General features: G+C 36.4%; 1 protein-coding gene across 2 annotated transcripts in view; it reads left to right on the forward strand.

The window, feature by feature from the left end:
- unc5ca (unc-5 netrin receptor Ca) overlaps nucleotides 1-18,621 on the forward strand; it is a 190,691-nt gene that overhangs the window by 71,088 nt on the left and 100,982 nt on the right. For both annotated transcript variants that reach the window (XM_048188685.1, XM_048188686.1), the window contains exon 2: nucleotides 2,371-2,604. In XM_048188685.1, coding sequence (XP_048044642.1) covers nucleotides 2,371-2,604 — 234 coding nt within the window. The remainder of the gene's footprint in view (nucleotides 1-2,370; nucleotides 2,605-18,621) is intronic.

Below are 18,621 nucleotides of genomic sequence, written 5' to 3' on the forward strand. Positions count from 1 at the left end.
GTTCATTCTTTGTCTGTTCATTAATTCAGTCAGGCTCAATCTGTTCATCTGTTTCTGTGTTCTTTGATTCATTAGTATGTTGATTCATCCATTCATTCATGTGTTCGTTGAGTTTTGTTCAGTTGTTCATTAGTTTATTCATTTATTTGATCATATTTTCATTTGTTCATTCATTACTTTAATTCATATATTCAATCTTTTGTCTATTCATTAGTTTATTCAGTCATGTTCATTTCATTAGTTTAGGCCTATTTGTTGTTCTGTTCACTTTTTCTGTGTTATTTGATTCATTCGTTTGAATCATCCATTAATTTATATGTTCATTGATTTTTGTTAATTCTTTCATTAGTTTGCTCATTTATTCGTTCATCTGTTGATTTGTGTGTTCTTTCATTCATTAGTTTGTTAATTGATTAATCTGTTCATTCATAGGTATTGATTCATGTTGTTGAGTCATGTTCATTTGTTCATTCATTTTATTTGTTGTTCTGTTCACTAGTTTGTTGATTGATTCATCCCTTCATTCATATGTTTTTTTTCATTCATTCATTACTTTATTAGTTTGTTCATTTTTATCAGTCATTTGTTCATTTATTTGATCATATCTTCATTTGTTCATTCATTACTTTAATTAATTTGTTTGTTCTTTTGTCTATTTATTTATTTATTCAATCATGTTTGCTTTGCTTCTTTTTTTATTCATTAGTTTATTCTTTGATCTGTTCATTTGTGTATTTCTGCCTTCTTTGATTCATTAGTTTGTTGATTCACCCATCCTTTCATTCATATGTTTGTTGATTCTTATTCATTCATTAGTTTTTTTATACATTTATTTGATCATATCTTCATTTATTAATGTTTGTTCTTTTGCCTGTCATTTATTTATTCATTCATGTTTATTTGTTTGATTGTTCTTTCATTAGTTTATTTGTTGTTCTGTTCATTTGCCTATTTCTGTGTTCTTTGATTCATTAGTTTGTTGATTGATTCATATGTTCATTGTTTTTTGTTCATTCATGCATTAGTTTAAAAGATATTTTGTTTATTCATTCATTAGTTTAATTTAGTAGTTCGTCTGTTTATTTGTGTGTTTTTCATTTGCCTATTTCTGTGTTCTTTGATTCATTAGTTTGTTAATTGATTAATCTGTTCATGTTCATTAATTGATGTTCATTCGCGTATTCTTTCATTTGTTTTGTTAATTCTGTCATGTTCATTTGATGATTCATTAGTTTATTCGTTGTTCTGTTCATTTGTCTATAACTGTATTCTTTGATTCATTAGTTTGTAGATTGATTCATCCATTCATTTATATGTTCAGTTTTTTGTTCTTTCATCCAATCTTGTTTGTTTTGTTAATTTATCTGTTTATTCATCTATTAATTCATTAATTCTTACCTTCAGAATAGATCTGTTCATTTGTTTCTTCATTATTTGAATCATGTTCATGTGTTTGTTTGTTCATTCGTTAGTTTGTCCATTTGTATGTTAATTAAATTGTTTGTTTACATAATCTCTCATTTGATCATCAGTTTGATAATTCATCCATTCACGTTTGTTCATTAGTTCATAGTCATTTGTTTGTTCAGTTATCTGTTTGTTTGTTTGTCATTTATTTATTCATCTGTTAATTCATCTAATAGTCCATTCGCTCAAACGAAGAGGACGAATGATAGAGAGAGTATAAGAGAGATCCCAGAACGTCATGTTTACTTGAAGCTAAAAATAACCAGCAGTTCCTCCATTAAGCAGGGATCAGTTAGAGACAACCGTGAGATCCTGTTTCATAATGAGACCCAAAAACAGGCCTGCACCAGTCTCTGTGTGTGAAGCCTCTCTGGACCCCAAACAAGCTCAGCAGACGGAAATTATAGGAGGCTCTGAGAAAACTGACATTTATGAATAAATTGGCGTAATGGGAGCTTCTGTTGCAAAAGTTTATTCTGCGGTATTGAGAGATGCATTATCTGTTCTAAAACTAATTTGTACTCATTTCACACAGTGTTTCAGTTATATGTACTCTAGCGTTCAAAAGTTTGTGGTCGGACAATATTTTCTTTTTATGTTTTTGAAGTCTCTTCTGCTCAGCTGCATTCATTCGGTCAAAAATACAGTAAAAACTGTATTATTGTGAAATATTATTACAATTTCAAATACCTGTTTTCTATATGAATATATTTTAAAAAGTAATTTATTCCTGTGATCAAAGCTGACTTTTCAGCATCATTACTCCAGTCTTCATTGTCACATGATCCTTCGGAAATCATTCTGATTTGCTGCTCAAGAAACATCTATCGAGATCTATAGAGACTATTGCAACTTCCATTTCATGCTGACTTTAAGCTTCACGTTGTCTGTGTTTTTTCCCAGGTGATGATGACTTCCTGCTGGGGTTGGGTGAGCTGCCAGAGACCTTCCCTAGCGACCCGCCTGAGCCCCTTCCGCACTTCCTGCTGGAGCCGGAGGACGCTTACATCGTCAAGAACAAAGCTGTCAATCTCTTCTGCACGGCCACGCCCGCCGCTCAGATCTACTTCAAGTGCAACGGCGAGTGGGTCCATCAGAGAGAGCACACGATAGAGGAGCGGGTGGACGAGACGTCGGGTCAGTCACACACACACTTCATTCACCATCGCTCTCGTTTATGGGTCGGAAACATTATGGCCTTTTCTGAGGTACAATAAAAACGTAGCTCTGGTTTATTCATGGTTTTCATTGCTAAAGGTGCTGCTAGAGATATAGATAACCCCTTCCCTGACACATACGGGTTTGTGTATTATTTAACCTCTCTATGAATCCTTCTTTATATGACTGCTGTGGACACAGAGAGAAAGTCTGGTGACCAACAACTATGGCCAGGGACACGTCCAAGACGACTGACCGCTTGATGTGCTGTCTTTACGAGTCAAATCATAGAATATAGGCCCTGTTCATACCTAGTGTTAAAGGTGCCCTCGAATGAAAAATTGAATTTGTCTTGGCATAGTTAAATAACAAGAATTCAGCACATGGAAATGACATACAGTGAGTCTCAAACATCATTGTTTCCTCCTTCTTATATAAATCTCATTTGTTTAAAAGACCTCCGAAGAACAGTCGAATCTCAACATAACACCGACTGTCGGGATCATTAATATGTACGCCCCCAATATTTGCATATGCCAGCCCATGTTCCCAACATTATGAAAGGCATTAGACAAGGGCAGACATGAACGTCTGGATGTCCACAGCTGAATCATCAGACTAGGTAAGCAAGCAAGGACAATAGCGAAAAATGGCAGATGGTGCAATAATAACTGACATGATCCATGATATCATGATATTTTTAGTGATATTTGTAAATTGTCTTTCTAAATGTTTTGTTAGCATGTTGCTAATGTACTGTTAAATGTGGTTAAAGTTACCATCGTTTCTTACTGTATTCACGGAGACAAGAGCCGTCACTATTTTATTTTTAAACACTTGCAGTCTGTATAATTCATAAACACAACTTCATTCTTTATAAATCTCTCCAACAGTGTAGCATTAGCCATTAGCCACGGAGCACTATCAAACTCATTCAGAATCAATGCAAACAATATAACAGTATACAATACTCACATAATCCGACGCATGCATGCCGCATGCATGACGAACACTTTGTAAAGATCCATTTGAGGGTTATATTAGCTGTGTAAACTTTGTTTATGCACTGTTTAAGGCAAGCGTGAGCGCCGTGGGCAGAGAGCACGAGATTTAAAGGGGCCGCACAGCATAAATCGGCTCATATTTAATGATGCCCCAAAATAGGCAGTTAAAAAAATTAATTAAAAAAAATCTATGGGGTATTTTGAGCTGAAACTTCACAGACACATTCAGGGGACACCTTAGACTTATATTACATCTTGTAAAAAAACGTTCGATGGCACCTTTAAGATGCGTTTTGGTAGATCAGATCACAAGTGGATGACACTAAAGATCGCTAAAGATCGCCTACTTTCCACCTACTGACCTAAAGCGTAAAGATTATGGGAAGCACGCTAGCCAGACAGGATTTAAACTTTGTTGGCTGAAGACCCCAGTTCATTTTAAAGATGAAAAACATACCAAGCACAATGTTCTTTCACCAATCCTGATTTCTAACACACACTCACAACATTCGGCTGGTCTTGCGGCTGAGCTTATTTTGTCCATTAGCTCGAAAGATCTTAAAAAAAAACAACATACATTTACCTGCCTATAGACCCTCCCCTCAAACAAATCAGGACAGAAGTGGTTAAATGTGGACAAAAGAGATGGATTAAAATACCAGGTGTAAATGGGAATGTGTCTCCCTTGTCTGCTTGTGATCCGATCGACCAAAACACATTTTAATACCAGGTGTAAACAGGGCCATAGTTATTTATACAATAAAGATTGTTTTAACGCAGCTTCACGGTGATAAACAGGAAAACAACAGTGTTAATCTTGCAAAATGAATCAATAATGAAACAAATTCAGTTTCAGCTGTAAAGCAGCTCTACAGAAGACAATAGTGTCGTTATTCAGCTCAATTTAGTTAAATGTGGATCAGTTCAGTTCAATAACAGTGTTAATGTTGCAGAATTCATCAATTATGAAACAAATTCAATTCATCTACAGTATAAAGTGGCTCTACAGAAGGCAATTGTGTTATTATTCAGCTCAGTATAGTTCAATATTGATTCAATACAGTTAAGAAATGTTGAAAATGTTTGCTATACAGTTATTATTCTGCATCATTGATCATTATTTTCATGTTTATCACTGTAAAGGTGCTTTGAAACAATCTGCATTGTCTAAAGGTGCCGTAGAGCGTGTTTTGAAAAGATGTAATATAAGTCTAAGGTGTCCCCTGAATGTGTCTGTGAAGTTTCAGCTCAAAATACCCCATAGATTTTTTTAAATTCATTTTTTAAACTGCCTATTTTGGGGCATAATTAAATATGCGCCGATTCAGGCTGCGGCCCCTTTAATTTCTCGTGCTCCCCACCCCCGAGCTCACGACTGCCTTAAACAGTGCATAAACAAAGTTCACAAAGCTAATATAACCCTCAAAATGGATCTTTACAAAGTGTTCGTCATGCAGCATGTCTAATCGCGTAAGTATGGTATTTATTTGGATGTTTACATTTGATTCTGAACGAGTTTGATAGTGCTCCGTGGCTAAAGCTAACATTACACACTGTTGGAGAGATTTATAAAGAATGAAGTTGTGTTTGTGCATTATACAGACTGCAAGTGTTTAAAAAATGAAAATAACAACAGTCTTGTCTCCGTGAATACAGTAAGAAACGATGGTATCTTTAACCACATTTAACAGTACATTAGCAACATGCTAACGAAACATTTAGAAAGACAATTTACAAATATCACTAAAAATATCATGATATCATGGATCATGTCAGTTATTATCGCTCCATCTGCCATTTTTCACTATTGTTCTTGCTTGCTTACCTAGTCTGATGATTCAGCTGTGCACAGATCCAGATGTCCTGCCCTTGTCTAATACCTTGAACATGGGCTGGCATATGCAAATATTGGGGTCATACATATTAATGATCCCGACTGTTATGTAACAGTCGGTGTTATGTTGAGATTCGCCTGTTCTTCGGAGGTCTTTTAAACAAATGAGATTTATATAAGAAGGAGGAAACAATGGTGTTTGAAACTCACTGTATGGCATTTCCATGTACTGAACTCTTGTTATTCAACTATGCCGAGGTAAATTCAATTTTCAATTCTAGGGCACCTTTAAAGCGCTATAGAAATAAAGGTGACTTGACATTATCCAGTGCAATTCAGTTCAAATTTCATTCTCTTCCAATAGTGGCAGTAATGTACTGAATATTAATTGTCTTTCAAACAGAAGATATACAAGAAACAAGATTCTAAGTAAAAGATAGTCATTTTTAAAAATAAAGGTGCTTTTATTAGCATTATGTTTCCATGAAGAACCTTGAAGAACCATTGAACAAAAGTTTGAAGGTTAAACTGATTATATGTATACCTTCTATGCAATTTAAGTCACTTTAGATAAAAGCATTTGCCAAATGCACAAGTGAGTTTTTGCACACTGTGAGAAGAGAATAAAAAGTAAAAGCCAAGAACAGTGTGTGATCTAAGTCCACTTTTGTTGATAGTCAAACGGTTATATGCTACAATTCATAGTTGAAAGGTGCAAGTAAAGGTGTAAGTAATTTTTCCCCACTTTTAAGAAATCTTTAACTTGCACTAACATCATATAAACAGCATGAGTGCTGCAGAGCTGCCTTATTTATTTGTTGCAGTATTGGTTTATTGAGAAGGGTGATTAAAGGATTAGTTCACTTTCAAATGAAAATCACCCCAAGCTTTACTTACCCTCAAGCCATCCTAGGTGTATATGGTGTAAAAATAACACAATCTGAGTTATATTAATAAATATCCTGACACATCCAAGCTTTATAATGGCAGTATGCGTTACCAAACGAGTATTTGCTGAAGAAAGTGTCTTCATCCACATCCATCCATCATAAACATATTCCACACAGCTCCGGAGGGTTAATAAAGGCCTTCTGAAATGAAACGATGTGTTTGTGTAAAAACAAAATCCATATGTAACCAGTTGTGAAGTAAAATATCTAGCTTCCACCAGACTGCCTTCTGTATTATTCAAAAAGCTTACGCTGTATGTCGTACGCCTTTCTTATTCGGTGACGGTCGTCTGTCTACAACTCTGAATAGCCTTATGGAACACTCTGATGACGTGTGATGCGCGAGCTGGTGCGCGGAGGAACGGAAATACATATGTTGATAAGCAGGACTGAATGCAATGATTGGACGAAAACACAGAAGATATATGTATATCTATTTAGTGTTGCACGATATACCGGTACTAGAAAAGTATCGCGATACCTTGCTTTTAAAAACGGTCCGGTTCTTCATTTTATTAGTATCGGTACTTTGAGTGCCAGCTGTATTTCCTAATGTGCGACAGCAGGGGGCAGTGTGCGTGCAGCGCGCTGCTTCTAAGGCACATTGAGCGCGTGTTTATTCCTTTCAACTGCGCAACGGCTTTTATGGTGACGAAACGAGAGGTATGTTTGCAAATACAGGTGCTCTTGCAGACCATCCACAAATTGTTTAGAAAGCAGATGCACAAAGCGAAATATGTGATTATTTTGCTTACATTGCCGACAGCCAGGGCAAGCCCACGGACACCACAAAGCCCATCTGCAAAAGATGTTACAAAATAACACAAGCGAAGGGAGTCAAAAGCATCTTGCCGTCAAACATCCCGATTTGTACAAAGAATTTAAAGAGCGACAGGTTAGTGAATGTGATACCAGCATTATGTTTATGCTCTCAAACATTAAATGAGTGTTTTTTATTTATTTTACTCGTGGAAGCAGACCTCCGCAAAGAGGTGTATTATTGAGTCTAAGTTTAATAAGTGATATCTAGTTGCAAAAATAAAATTAATTTAAAAATACATAAATATGTGAAGGGTATATACAGTTATTTTAAACCAATTTATTCTTTAATAACACTGCTTTAATTATTTACAGTAATATAATTTTTACAATAATCTTACGGTCAAAAACACCTATATGTATAAAAAAGCATAACAGCAAATAATTTATAATTTTATTGAGGATGAAAATAATAAACATTAAAAATTATATTAAATCTAACTCTAACTTCACGGCAATGAAGCTCAAATCCAGAATTATCAGCCTGCACACTGGTGAAGAAAGAAGTTCTGTCATATGTTATTTATTTACTTTTACTGCTGTTTTAGGTTTTTGCCATAGTATCGTTTAAGTATCGATATCGTGATATTTAAGTTGGGTATCGTATCGAAGTCAAAATTTTGGTATCGTGACAACACTACTTCTATTATTGATTGCTATCAGGATAAGAAGAGAGTTTCAACCAGAAAGTGTTTATAAAACAATTACCCTACTCTACCTTTAAATGATAGTGAATTGAAGATTTTGAATTATTTACTATCCCTTTATGGCCAGGTATAGTGAATAATTAGCTAGCTTCTCTATTCAAAATTTTGGGGTCATAAAGATGATTTAATATTTTTGAAAAGAAGTCACTTTTGCTCACCAAAGCTGCATTTATTTGATCAAAAATACAGTCCCCATTTTGCGCCGGCATGTTTCTACAGTAGCCCTAAACGGACAAACTGCTCTCAGAGCGCGTTTGCTTGATTGGCTACTCTCTGCTCTATTAGACGATGACATATTTGTCCTGTTTGGGCCACCGTAGCTTCTCTATATTGCAATTCACAACCTCACCACTAGATGCCACTAAAATTTACACACTGCACATGTAAACTTGCAATTACATCTTATAAAGCAGGGGTCATCAACTATATTTGTCCAAGGGCCAGAATTTTTCACTGCAGACTCTGTAAGGGCCAGATACTCGTAATATAAAATAAAATTCGAATTGTATCCTAATACTGTATGTTATTATTTGATATACTAATTCTAATTCCAAATTTATGTTATTTTTTACATATTACCTGTACTCCAGCAAGCCACCAGGGGGCGATAGCGATATTTTAGGCTTCATATTTGTGAGGCTTTCAAGCTGTCCATCACTGTCACGCAATTGTGCGCAAATCCCAGGCAAGGAAAATTTTGACATTTGTGAAAAAATGAGCACGTGAAACAATAAAAGATGTTCAATGAGAGAACGCGTTTATCGTCATTCTTGACTGAAGGCAGGCTATGGCACAAGCTACTTTTCAGAAGGCTTTTTGTTTCGTTAGATTAAAAATAAAAAACGGTTCTCATTCCCCCTTGAATAAGGCCGGCGACACACTGGCTGCGTGAGCGACTCAGCTGCGTGGCGTGTCCGTTTTTATTTCGGCTCCCATATTTAACAGGTTGGAGTTTGCACACTGAGACACGCGTCTCAGGCGCGCTCGAGCCACGCAGAAAACGCGTGCATGCTAGAAATAGAACCGACGAGTGTTCCAGCAACGGGAGTGTTCTCTGGCTAGAGCGCAGAACAGCGGAGTTTGTGCATGTCTGAGCTTGTGTTTTGTTGCTTTGACATTGTGGAAAATAGAATAATAGACAAAATGTATTAGCATTTTTACCCGTTATTATCAATCTAAATTAATCTCGTTTTAATTTAACTTAATTTCGTTTTTCTTTGTTTAAATTTCTGTGTCAATTTGTTAGTCAGAAAATTATTAGACTACCTTAAAAGTATTGCTTAATTTAACAGACCTGTGTGTGTGCGTTTTATATCACTAGTGCAGTGTCCGTTCTCGGAGCATAAGCCCTGCCCGCGTGAGGTGCGCCGCTTCCCGCTCGTGCTGCTCTAACTGTAGTTTACTAAAAGTTTATTAATTCTGAATGTGTCGCGTCTCGCGTGTCCATCTATATTGCACCAAATGCGACACTGCACTCCCCTGTGAAGTCGATTGGATGAACGGTTCTCGAAATAATAAAAATGCAAACGGATATACAGACACAGATTCCTGCCTTTATTAGAGAGAAAAATATGTTCAGCCCCTCTCTCCGAAGCTTCGAATAGTCGATGTTCATCAAAAAATGGTATTCGGACCAGCCCTAAACTTTTTCCTCTTACAAGGCTATTCCTGAATTCAGTATTATTCTGGGGGCCGGATGGAAATCTCTGGCGGGCCGGATTTGGCCCGCGGGCCGCCAGTTGACGTTGCATGTTATAAAGTCTTATAAAGTCAAGACTTTTTTCTCAGAATTGTGTTTATATCACACAATTCTGACTTTATAACTCGCAATTCTGACATTTTATCACGCAATTCTGAGAAAAAAAGTCTGAATTGTGAGATATAAACTCGCAATTCTGACTTTTTTTCTCAGAATTGTGTTTATATCACGCATTTCTGATTTTATATATTGTAATTCTGACTTGACAATTCTGCTCAAGAAAAGTTTCTTATTATTATCAATGTTGAAAACAGTTGTGCTGCTTCATATTTCTGTGAATCATGTTTTTTCAGGATTCCCTGATTCAAAAGAACAGCATTTATTTGAAACAGAAGTCTTTTGTAACATTATAAATATCCTTGTTAAATAAAACTATTAATTAATTTACTGACCCCAAACTTTTGAATGGTAGTGCATGAACCTGTTGACTCCAACTAGCTGTCAAATGATATTAATGTTTGCTATAGCACTGAGAATGCAGCATGTATGTAAGATTTCAAATGAATCCAAGCATTTGCGTTCAGGCAGAGGCCTAACTGTTGAAGACACACTGCCGTGCATTTCGAGGCTGGGAAAGCTAGCAGCCCTCCACTAACGTTCGATAATTCAGAGTGAAAATAGCATGTATTGGCTGAGGCTGAAGCGCAATCACCTCACCGCAGGAGAAACCGACACGAGCCACTCTCGGTGTGGGCGAACGAAGAGCTCAATTCATTACGCAGAGGTTAACAAGCTCCTATTGAGCTAATGACTCTAATGGATCTTTGATATCAACCCGCCGCAGTAATTCTGCTCTAATATCACTGTGGTGGAAACTTTACTGTCATAATCACACCTCGGATATTACTCGGGGTCAGAGCGTGTAGTTATTATGGGCCGGCGAAATGGGACCGGCTGCTCTAAACACTGTCGTGGAACTTTATCGAGGGGCCCAGTTAACGTTTATCATAAAAAATTATGGTGTGTGTGAGAGAGAAAGAGATTTAGAGAGAGCGAAAAAGAGCGAGAGAGGTATAGTTTATGCTTTTAATTAGATTTTCACTCTCATGGTTGCTGTAGGTCTGTCTTTGTTCGTCGGCCGTGAGCTCCCTCTGGCATTGCTATCTGTCTCTGTTTGGAGTGGTGTAATACCGTTATGAATCAATTTCATTGTTCATTTTGGCGATTGTGAGTAAACAAGGTTAAATCTGTTCCTTGTCATCAAATGCTGGTGTGTAATCGACTCATAGTGTGTTTTGTGTGTCTGTGTCTAGATTCAGAGTCAGACTCATTATCTGGTTCAATCAGAGACTATTTACTGATGTGGTTTTCATTCTCGTTTAGAGTTGGCATGAAACTGAAGTTGCAATAGTCTTTTCTTCTCTGTCGTGATGAGTGAAACGGCTTCTCAAACAAGAAAAAAATGTGGGCGGGACTTGATTTTGTTAATGGGGAATTAATTGGATGATTGTGGTTTGCTATTGGTGGATCTCATGTGAGTGACAGGTTGCCCCGCCCTCACGCCAGTAAACACATCATCAGAAAAGAGAGGAGATGTCGCTGCAAGAGGTAGGGGAAGTGATTTTGATTAACGGTTGCGAGGCACAAGAATTAAAAATCATTTATAATAAACACTGCAATATTCTATAAATAATAATTTTCCAATTTGTAGAATAATTATAATTAAAAAAATCATATATATGATATAGTTTTAGATATTTAATCATTAAATATATGAAAAATGCTGCACAGGGACTTTAATTGACCATAAAAACAAATCCTAGAATTTGAGTTTTGAATCGATTCATTGAAAAGGACAGTTTGAACTGATTCACTGAAATGAATCAAATTTACTAGCTTTTTTAAAATTATTATTGTTTTCCTTTTTTACTTAAATATTTAGAAGTATTTAAATATCTTGTTTTTAATGCTCTCATACTCCAAGAACAATCAATGTTGAAAACAGCTGTGCTGCTTCATATATTTGTGGAAAATCATGATGCTTTTTTCAGAATTCTTTGATGAATAGAGAGTTCAAAAGAGCATGTTGATATGTTCAAGTAAGCGAATAACACATAACAGTAAAGAGAGAGACAGCGTGAATGGTCCAGTTTCATCTGCCATGTCTGTGTTCTTGACAGATGCCCCAAAGAGAAATCCACAACAGGAATTCAGTTTGGTGCCTGTTTTAAATTCATATTCACAATAATCCAAAAACAAAAGTGTGTGTGCTTACAGATCTTGTTGTGAATGCACCCCATCCCATTATTGCTGTCATTGATTTTCTGCCTGTGTTTGTGTGTGTGTGTGTGTGTGTGTGCATGTGATTTTACATGCTTTGTGCGTCTTTTTATGCTTGCAAGGCAGCGATCTATTGATATTCATCCAACAGTCTATTGTTAGGGTGTTTTTAAGGCAGCATTACTGTTGCTAGTGCTCATAGTGATTTGAACAAACCTGGTTCAGTGCATCGTCCTCCAGCGCTGAGCACCAGATATGAATGATTCCTCAAATCATGTGTGTTGTTAAGGAGAGGAATGATTAGATATTAGATAACAGGTGAAATTATATTAGATGTTGATATTATATTAGAAATGATATTAGATAACAGGTGAAAACATCCTACAAACATACATTAAAGGATGGACCCGTGACTAGAATATCACAGAGGCTTGAGGATTTGACCAATAAGTGGCCTGTCAGTTTTGCACTACTCTCATTTTCTTCAGAAATGTTAAAATTTGTTTACATCTTTTTTTCCCTCCACACATTTCTGCAATTAATCCAGCTCACTTGACATACAGACTTTTTGTAGATAATTTCTGCTTGAGGTATGCTGGCAATTTTTTGTACACTTCATAATTTAAAGGTACACTATGTAACTTTTTGCTCTAGCGAAAACTGCATGCATTTTGCAGAAGAACGTTGTCTTGTTTGTGCTTCAGCTCTGTTACTGTGCGGTCAAATATGGTTATCCTAAAGCTCATAAAACATTCACTACTAGGCTTAAAGGGTTAGTTCACCCAAAAATGAAAATGATGTCATTAATGACTCACCCTCATGTCGTTCCAAACCCATAAGACCTCTGTTCGTCTTCGGAACACAGTTTAAGATATTTTAGATTTAGTCCGAGAGCTTTCTGTCCCTCCATTGAAAATGTATGTACGGTAGACTGTCCATGTCCAGAAATGTAATAAAAACATCATCAAAGTAGTCCATGTGACATCAGTGGGTTAGTTAGAATTTTTTGAAGCATCGAAAATACATTTTGGTCCAAAAATAACAAAAACTACGACTTTATTCAGCATTGTATTCTCTTCCGGAATCCTTTCTATTGAATTGATTCCATTGAATTGATTCCACTGAATCCTTTCATCTGTCGGCGTTGGTAATGCACTTTTACGTCGTTGTTTTTGGCGATTAGGACATCCACGACATGCACACTTATGCACCGTTTTAAAAAATATAGCAATACCAAAATACAAACAATGTAGAATAGCTTGAATACAGCGTGCGTCTCCCTCAGACTGTAAACGAAGCTCGGGAGCACCAGATAACACGTCAGCAGCGTCTTACATCAGCAGCGTCACTGCGGAGTCGTGAACCCGGATTGACAACAGACCCAGAAGAGAATACAATGCTGAATAAAGTCGTAGTTTTTGTTATTTTTGGACCAAAATGTATTTTAGATGCTTCAAAAACTTCTAACTAACCCACTGATGTCACATGGACTACTTTGATGATGTTTTTATTACCTTTCTGGACATGGACAGTATACCGTACATACATTTTCAATGGAGGGACAGAAAGCTCTCTGACTAAATCTAAAATATCTTAAACTGTGTTTCGAAGATGAACGGAGGTCTTACGGGTTTGGAACGACATGAGGGTGAGTCATTAATGACATCATTTTCATTTTTGAGTGAACTAACCCTTTAAGAGATATAACCAGTTTAGATGGAAAGGATCTCAAGCTGACTAGATGAAGACGTTACTGTAGCTTAACACATTTTTAGACACGGTAACACAGCACTACAACAACCATAATGAAATGAGCCTTCACAGTAGATAATGCTTTATAATGAACTCTGTTATAGAGCTACATATGATTTATCAGTTTGATAAAATACCTTACTGACCTGTTGAGTAATAAAAACTGCATCTCCGCTTCACTTTTACAACAATTCAAATTTCTCGGTTCTTGCCCTCTCCGAAAAGCCAAGCTAATGTTGATTCTTGTTTTATTACAAGCTCTGTCACATTATCTTTTTGCCAGCAGATTCTTTGTTGTAGTGATGCGTCAATCAGGAACGATTTGTTCATTTTTAATGAATCCTTATTATGACTTGGTAACAGCAAGTTGTATCAGAGAGTGATCTGTTAATTTTGTGTTTACCATGCATATGCAACATATTCTGTACCAGAGACAGAAATGATTAGTTCAACCTCCTGAATCTTTGGGTCTGAGTTGTTTGTTCTTTTTTTTTTTTTCACATAATGTGACAGCTATATTGGAGACAGAAATTAGTTAATAATTCCCAACCTTCCTTATAAAACAAGTGCATAGTTACAGTAACATGATGCCTTTCTGGTCTTAAATTACATTTACATTTACATTTAGTCATTTAGCAGACGCTTTTATCCAAAGCGACTTACAAATGAGATTAGTAGAATCAATCAAATCAACATGAGAACAACAGTATGTAAGTGTTGTGTGAAGTCACAGTTATGTCAGTAAAGTGCTTGTAGCAAATAAATACACAAATAGATGGAAGAAGAATAGAAATCAAGGTAAGTGCTACTATTACTGGGTCAAGTGCTGACGAAAGAGATACATCTTTAGCATTTTTTTGAAAATGGCTAGAGACTCAGCTGCTCGGACAGAGCGTGGCAGGTCATTCCACCAGCCAGGAACAGACCCGGAGAAGGTCTGTGAATTCCTTACAATTTATAAATTTGTGCATTTCTGTAATGATGATTCTTTTTCATAGCATTGAATGTGGTAATAAATAAGTTGGCTGTCACGACTCGGACACGAAGACTCGGGAGGTAAACTAATCATTTCTGTTTCTGGTACAGACTGCATATGTGACGTGACAAAAGAACGAACGACTCGTATCAGGAGGTGAGGTGAACTAACAAACTGCATAGCCTGAAGACCCAGCTAAACAATGAATGAATCATTTCTGTTTCTCATAATTTGGCCTTGACTGTATTATAGTTTTTTTTTTATTCGAAATGTCTTCAACATTTGTGTAAGTAGTATATGTTGGAGAATTTGGCTATTAACATATAACATTTTTATTATATTCTGGCGAAATTAACAAAATGACTTTGTCGAAAGGATTTGTTAATTTTTATTGAAAGAGATTCACAGATCCAAGTCAGTAAAATGATCTGTACTTCCTATCACTACTCTGTTCAGCTATCTATTTTAATTGGGTGATTCCCTGGAGGTTGGAGATTTAGCTGCTCCATGCCACACCCACACCATACACACGTCAATGTAGGAGCAACGTTTCTCTATTTACGGGTATGACAAGACACACACGGGCAAGTGATGTACAGAAAAAATGGTGCAAAAGTTGTCACTGAGATGGTACCCTTTAAAAAGGTTCTAATATGTACCTTATAGTAGGGCTGCGTGACTTATTGCGATTAAACTGCACGCGATTGGCAAAGGCTGCAATTATTTTATGCGCAGCTTGTCAGAGCTGTACAGATCTGTGATCAGTAGTAAATGCTTCTCCATCTGAAAGCCAGAGGGTGCTCTTGCGCAGAAACTCAAAATATGCCCTGCCGTAGAAGTAGATAATACGCGTCATTCTAGGAAATCCCATGTGGGCATCATACTATCCCTGTAAAAGCTTTGATTGATTAACCATGACTAATAAACACACGACTGCCTTATTCTGTGTAAGAAGCCACATCATCTCACAGAAGGATGCTCAACTGTCATTATGAAGTGAGTTTGGAGTAAAAACATGTTATTAAATGTTGTCTTTTGTTGGAAAGATTTTTGACACATGTTGCTTTTTCAAAGTACATTATAAGCGACTCAAACTCGCAGTGCTTTCAGATGGATTAACATTTGGAGCCATACTTCATTGACAAGCCGCACATAAAAAAAATAATCGTAGAAGAATCGCGTTTAAGTGCGATTTCATTGTTAATTTTGTATCGTGCAATAAATCGTGTAGCCCTACCTTTGAGGTACTGATATGCACTCTTTAGGTACAAAGGTGTACCTTTTGAAAGGGTACAGCCCCAGTGACAGCTTTGGTACCTTTTTCTGAGAGCGTATTTACAAAGTTTCCACTTATAACAGGATTGATGATGTATTGACTTCAATTCAATTTCAATTTTGTTCATTTTGAACAAAAAAAAGTTACATAGTGTACCTTTAAGATGAAAGATCTGACTATGGTTGAATGTTTAGCATAATGACAGTGACATTGTAATAGTTGCATGCTGTTTTGCAGATGGTCTACTTACATTTATTTGCATACGTATTTGTGATTGGTCTTTTCTTTCTTGCATCTGTTTAGCTATCTATAGCCGCCTTTCTGTGCAAACACACCATTGTTTCTCATCGACGGCCGACAGAAAACAGATGTGAGTGTCATTATAATACAACTTAAGACTAAAACTTTAACATTTCTTCTGGTGCCTTGTGAACACAGATCTTTCCTTTAAGTAATGCAAATCAAGCTCCCTATTTTTTTTCTGTTTTAACATTTGTTTGCTCTTTAAATTCTTCACTTTCTTTCACGTTTGTGTGTGTGGGCACTGCAAAAATGATTTTCTTAATTAGTTTTTCTGTCTTGTTTTCCAGTAAAAAATAGCTGAACTAAATGAAATCATTTGAGAAGAAAAATTAGAGAAAACTTAAGAAGCCATGCAACTTAATTTGTGGAACTTATTAAATGATCTCGACCTGAGTGGAACTTTTCTTGTTTTAACCATAAATTAATTGTACAATTAATGCTTATAACACAAAGAAAAAAAAAAGTTTACCAGTGGAGGAAAAATACAAGCTTGATTCAAGATATATTTTCTGAAATGAAGTCATAAATCCTATGCAATTTTGCTTCTGACATAAATTTATATTTTTAAAGGATGAAAACACAAAGTGTATGCATCTGTTCCTGACTGTAAAACACAGTTTAGATCATCATTCTTCACCTCATCCTGCGTGAATCCTGCTCTGTTCTCTTTTATAGTTGCTTGACCATGAGTGATGTTTCTTTAAACATTCATGTTTTTTCACTTCACTCATTCTGTTCAAGGCTACAGGTTTCTCCCATTCACATCCAGCATTCTGCACCAAATGGTGCTATAAACACACACGAATACCCAAAGCACTGAACAAATAAACACAGAGGGTAAGTGTGAACTATTGATTTCTATCAGGGAATATTTCATGGAGACATTGAGGGGTTCATTATTTATACATGTACAGCAGAAGTGCAGTGCTGTCTGCTAGCAGAGCACTAAAATATATATAAAAACATCTCGTTTGCATCATACGACAACATCGTGATTGGCACTGACATGGCAGGAGATTTGTAGCCTCAGAATCTGTTCGCGTGCCATCGCACAAAAGTGTCAACGGCTTTGTCAAAATGGCAGGCTTGCAATCTGGATGTACGTAATTTTGTGTGAACAGTATGCAAAGCATTTTGCAACAACTTTTGTGTTCCACAGTCATACAGATTTGGATGACGTGAGGGAGGTGTTCTTGAATAAGCACCAGAGTTATTTTAGTATCATTGATATACTATTATAGTTTTAGTTAATATTTTTAATTGGATTTTATTTTTGCATTTTCTTTTTTCAGTAATTTTGTTTTCTGTTTTTGTCATTTTTATTTGTTTATTTTTATTAATATCTAATTAGTTTTTATTAAAGGGGTCCTTGATTATGATTTCACTTTTTTAACTTTAGTTAGTGTGTAATGTTGCTGTTTGAGCACAAACAACATCTGCAAAGTTACGACGCTCAAAGTTCAATGCAAAGGGACATATTTTCTTTTACAGAAATCACTTTTTAAGGACTTCAACGAACGGCTGGTAGGAACTACAACAAGCTTCTTCCCGGGTTGGTGACATCACAAACCCAAAAATTTACATAAACCCCGCCCACGAGAACATGCAACAAAGGGGGTGGGGCCATGTTGGGCTGCTTTAGAGAAGAGGAAGAGTTGTTGTAGTAGAGTGTTGTTGCCATGCCATCATTTTACGCCGGACTGCTTCACAAACGAAGATCAATTCAACGCTGGATTTGCACAAAAGATTAACATGACGGCACATGCTAGTGGATGAGTTGAATCAACTCCACAGCAACTACAAATATGTATCCACTAACTATTCAGAAACGTCCAGTTTCATTCTAAAAGTTGTAACTTCTTCCTGAGTCTCTCCATCAGTGTCGACTCCGGTTTGAACAATGTAAGGCTGAACACCGTTACTGACAATCCTCATTTTGGCTGCGTGAGATTCTCCAGCTTTGTTGTTGTTGAGCAACCGAAGTGTGAGCTGTTAAACCTCCACCCTCTTCTGGAAAGGGGGCGCGAAACAGCAGCTCATTTGCATTTAAAGGGACATACACAAAAACGGCGTGTTTTTGCTCATACCCACATATGGGGAAAATTTGACAAGCTATAATAAATGATCTGTGGGGTATTTTGAGCTGAAACTTCACAGACACATTCTGGGGACACCAGAGACTTATATTACAAGTTGTGAAAAGGGCTATAATAGGTCTCCTTTAATATTGAGTTTTAGTTCTTTTAGTACTTCAAGTTAACTAAACGAAAATAAGAAGACAGCTAGCTGAAATAAAATAAGTTATTGTATACAGTTTTGTAACTGTAAATTTACCAGGATATTATTTACAGTGTATGTTTACATGCAGCCTAATAACCTTTTGAAGATGTGCTTGA

The sequence above is a fragment of the Megalobrama amblycephala genome, linkage group LG4 (assembly GCF_018812025.1).
Source record: "Megalobrama amblycephala isolate DHTTF-2021 linkage group LG4, ASM1881202v1, whole genome shotgun sequence".
Lineage (NCBI taxonomy): Eukaryota > Metazoa > Chordata > Actinopteri > Cypriniformes > Xenocyprididae > Megalobrama > Megalobrama amblycephala.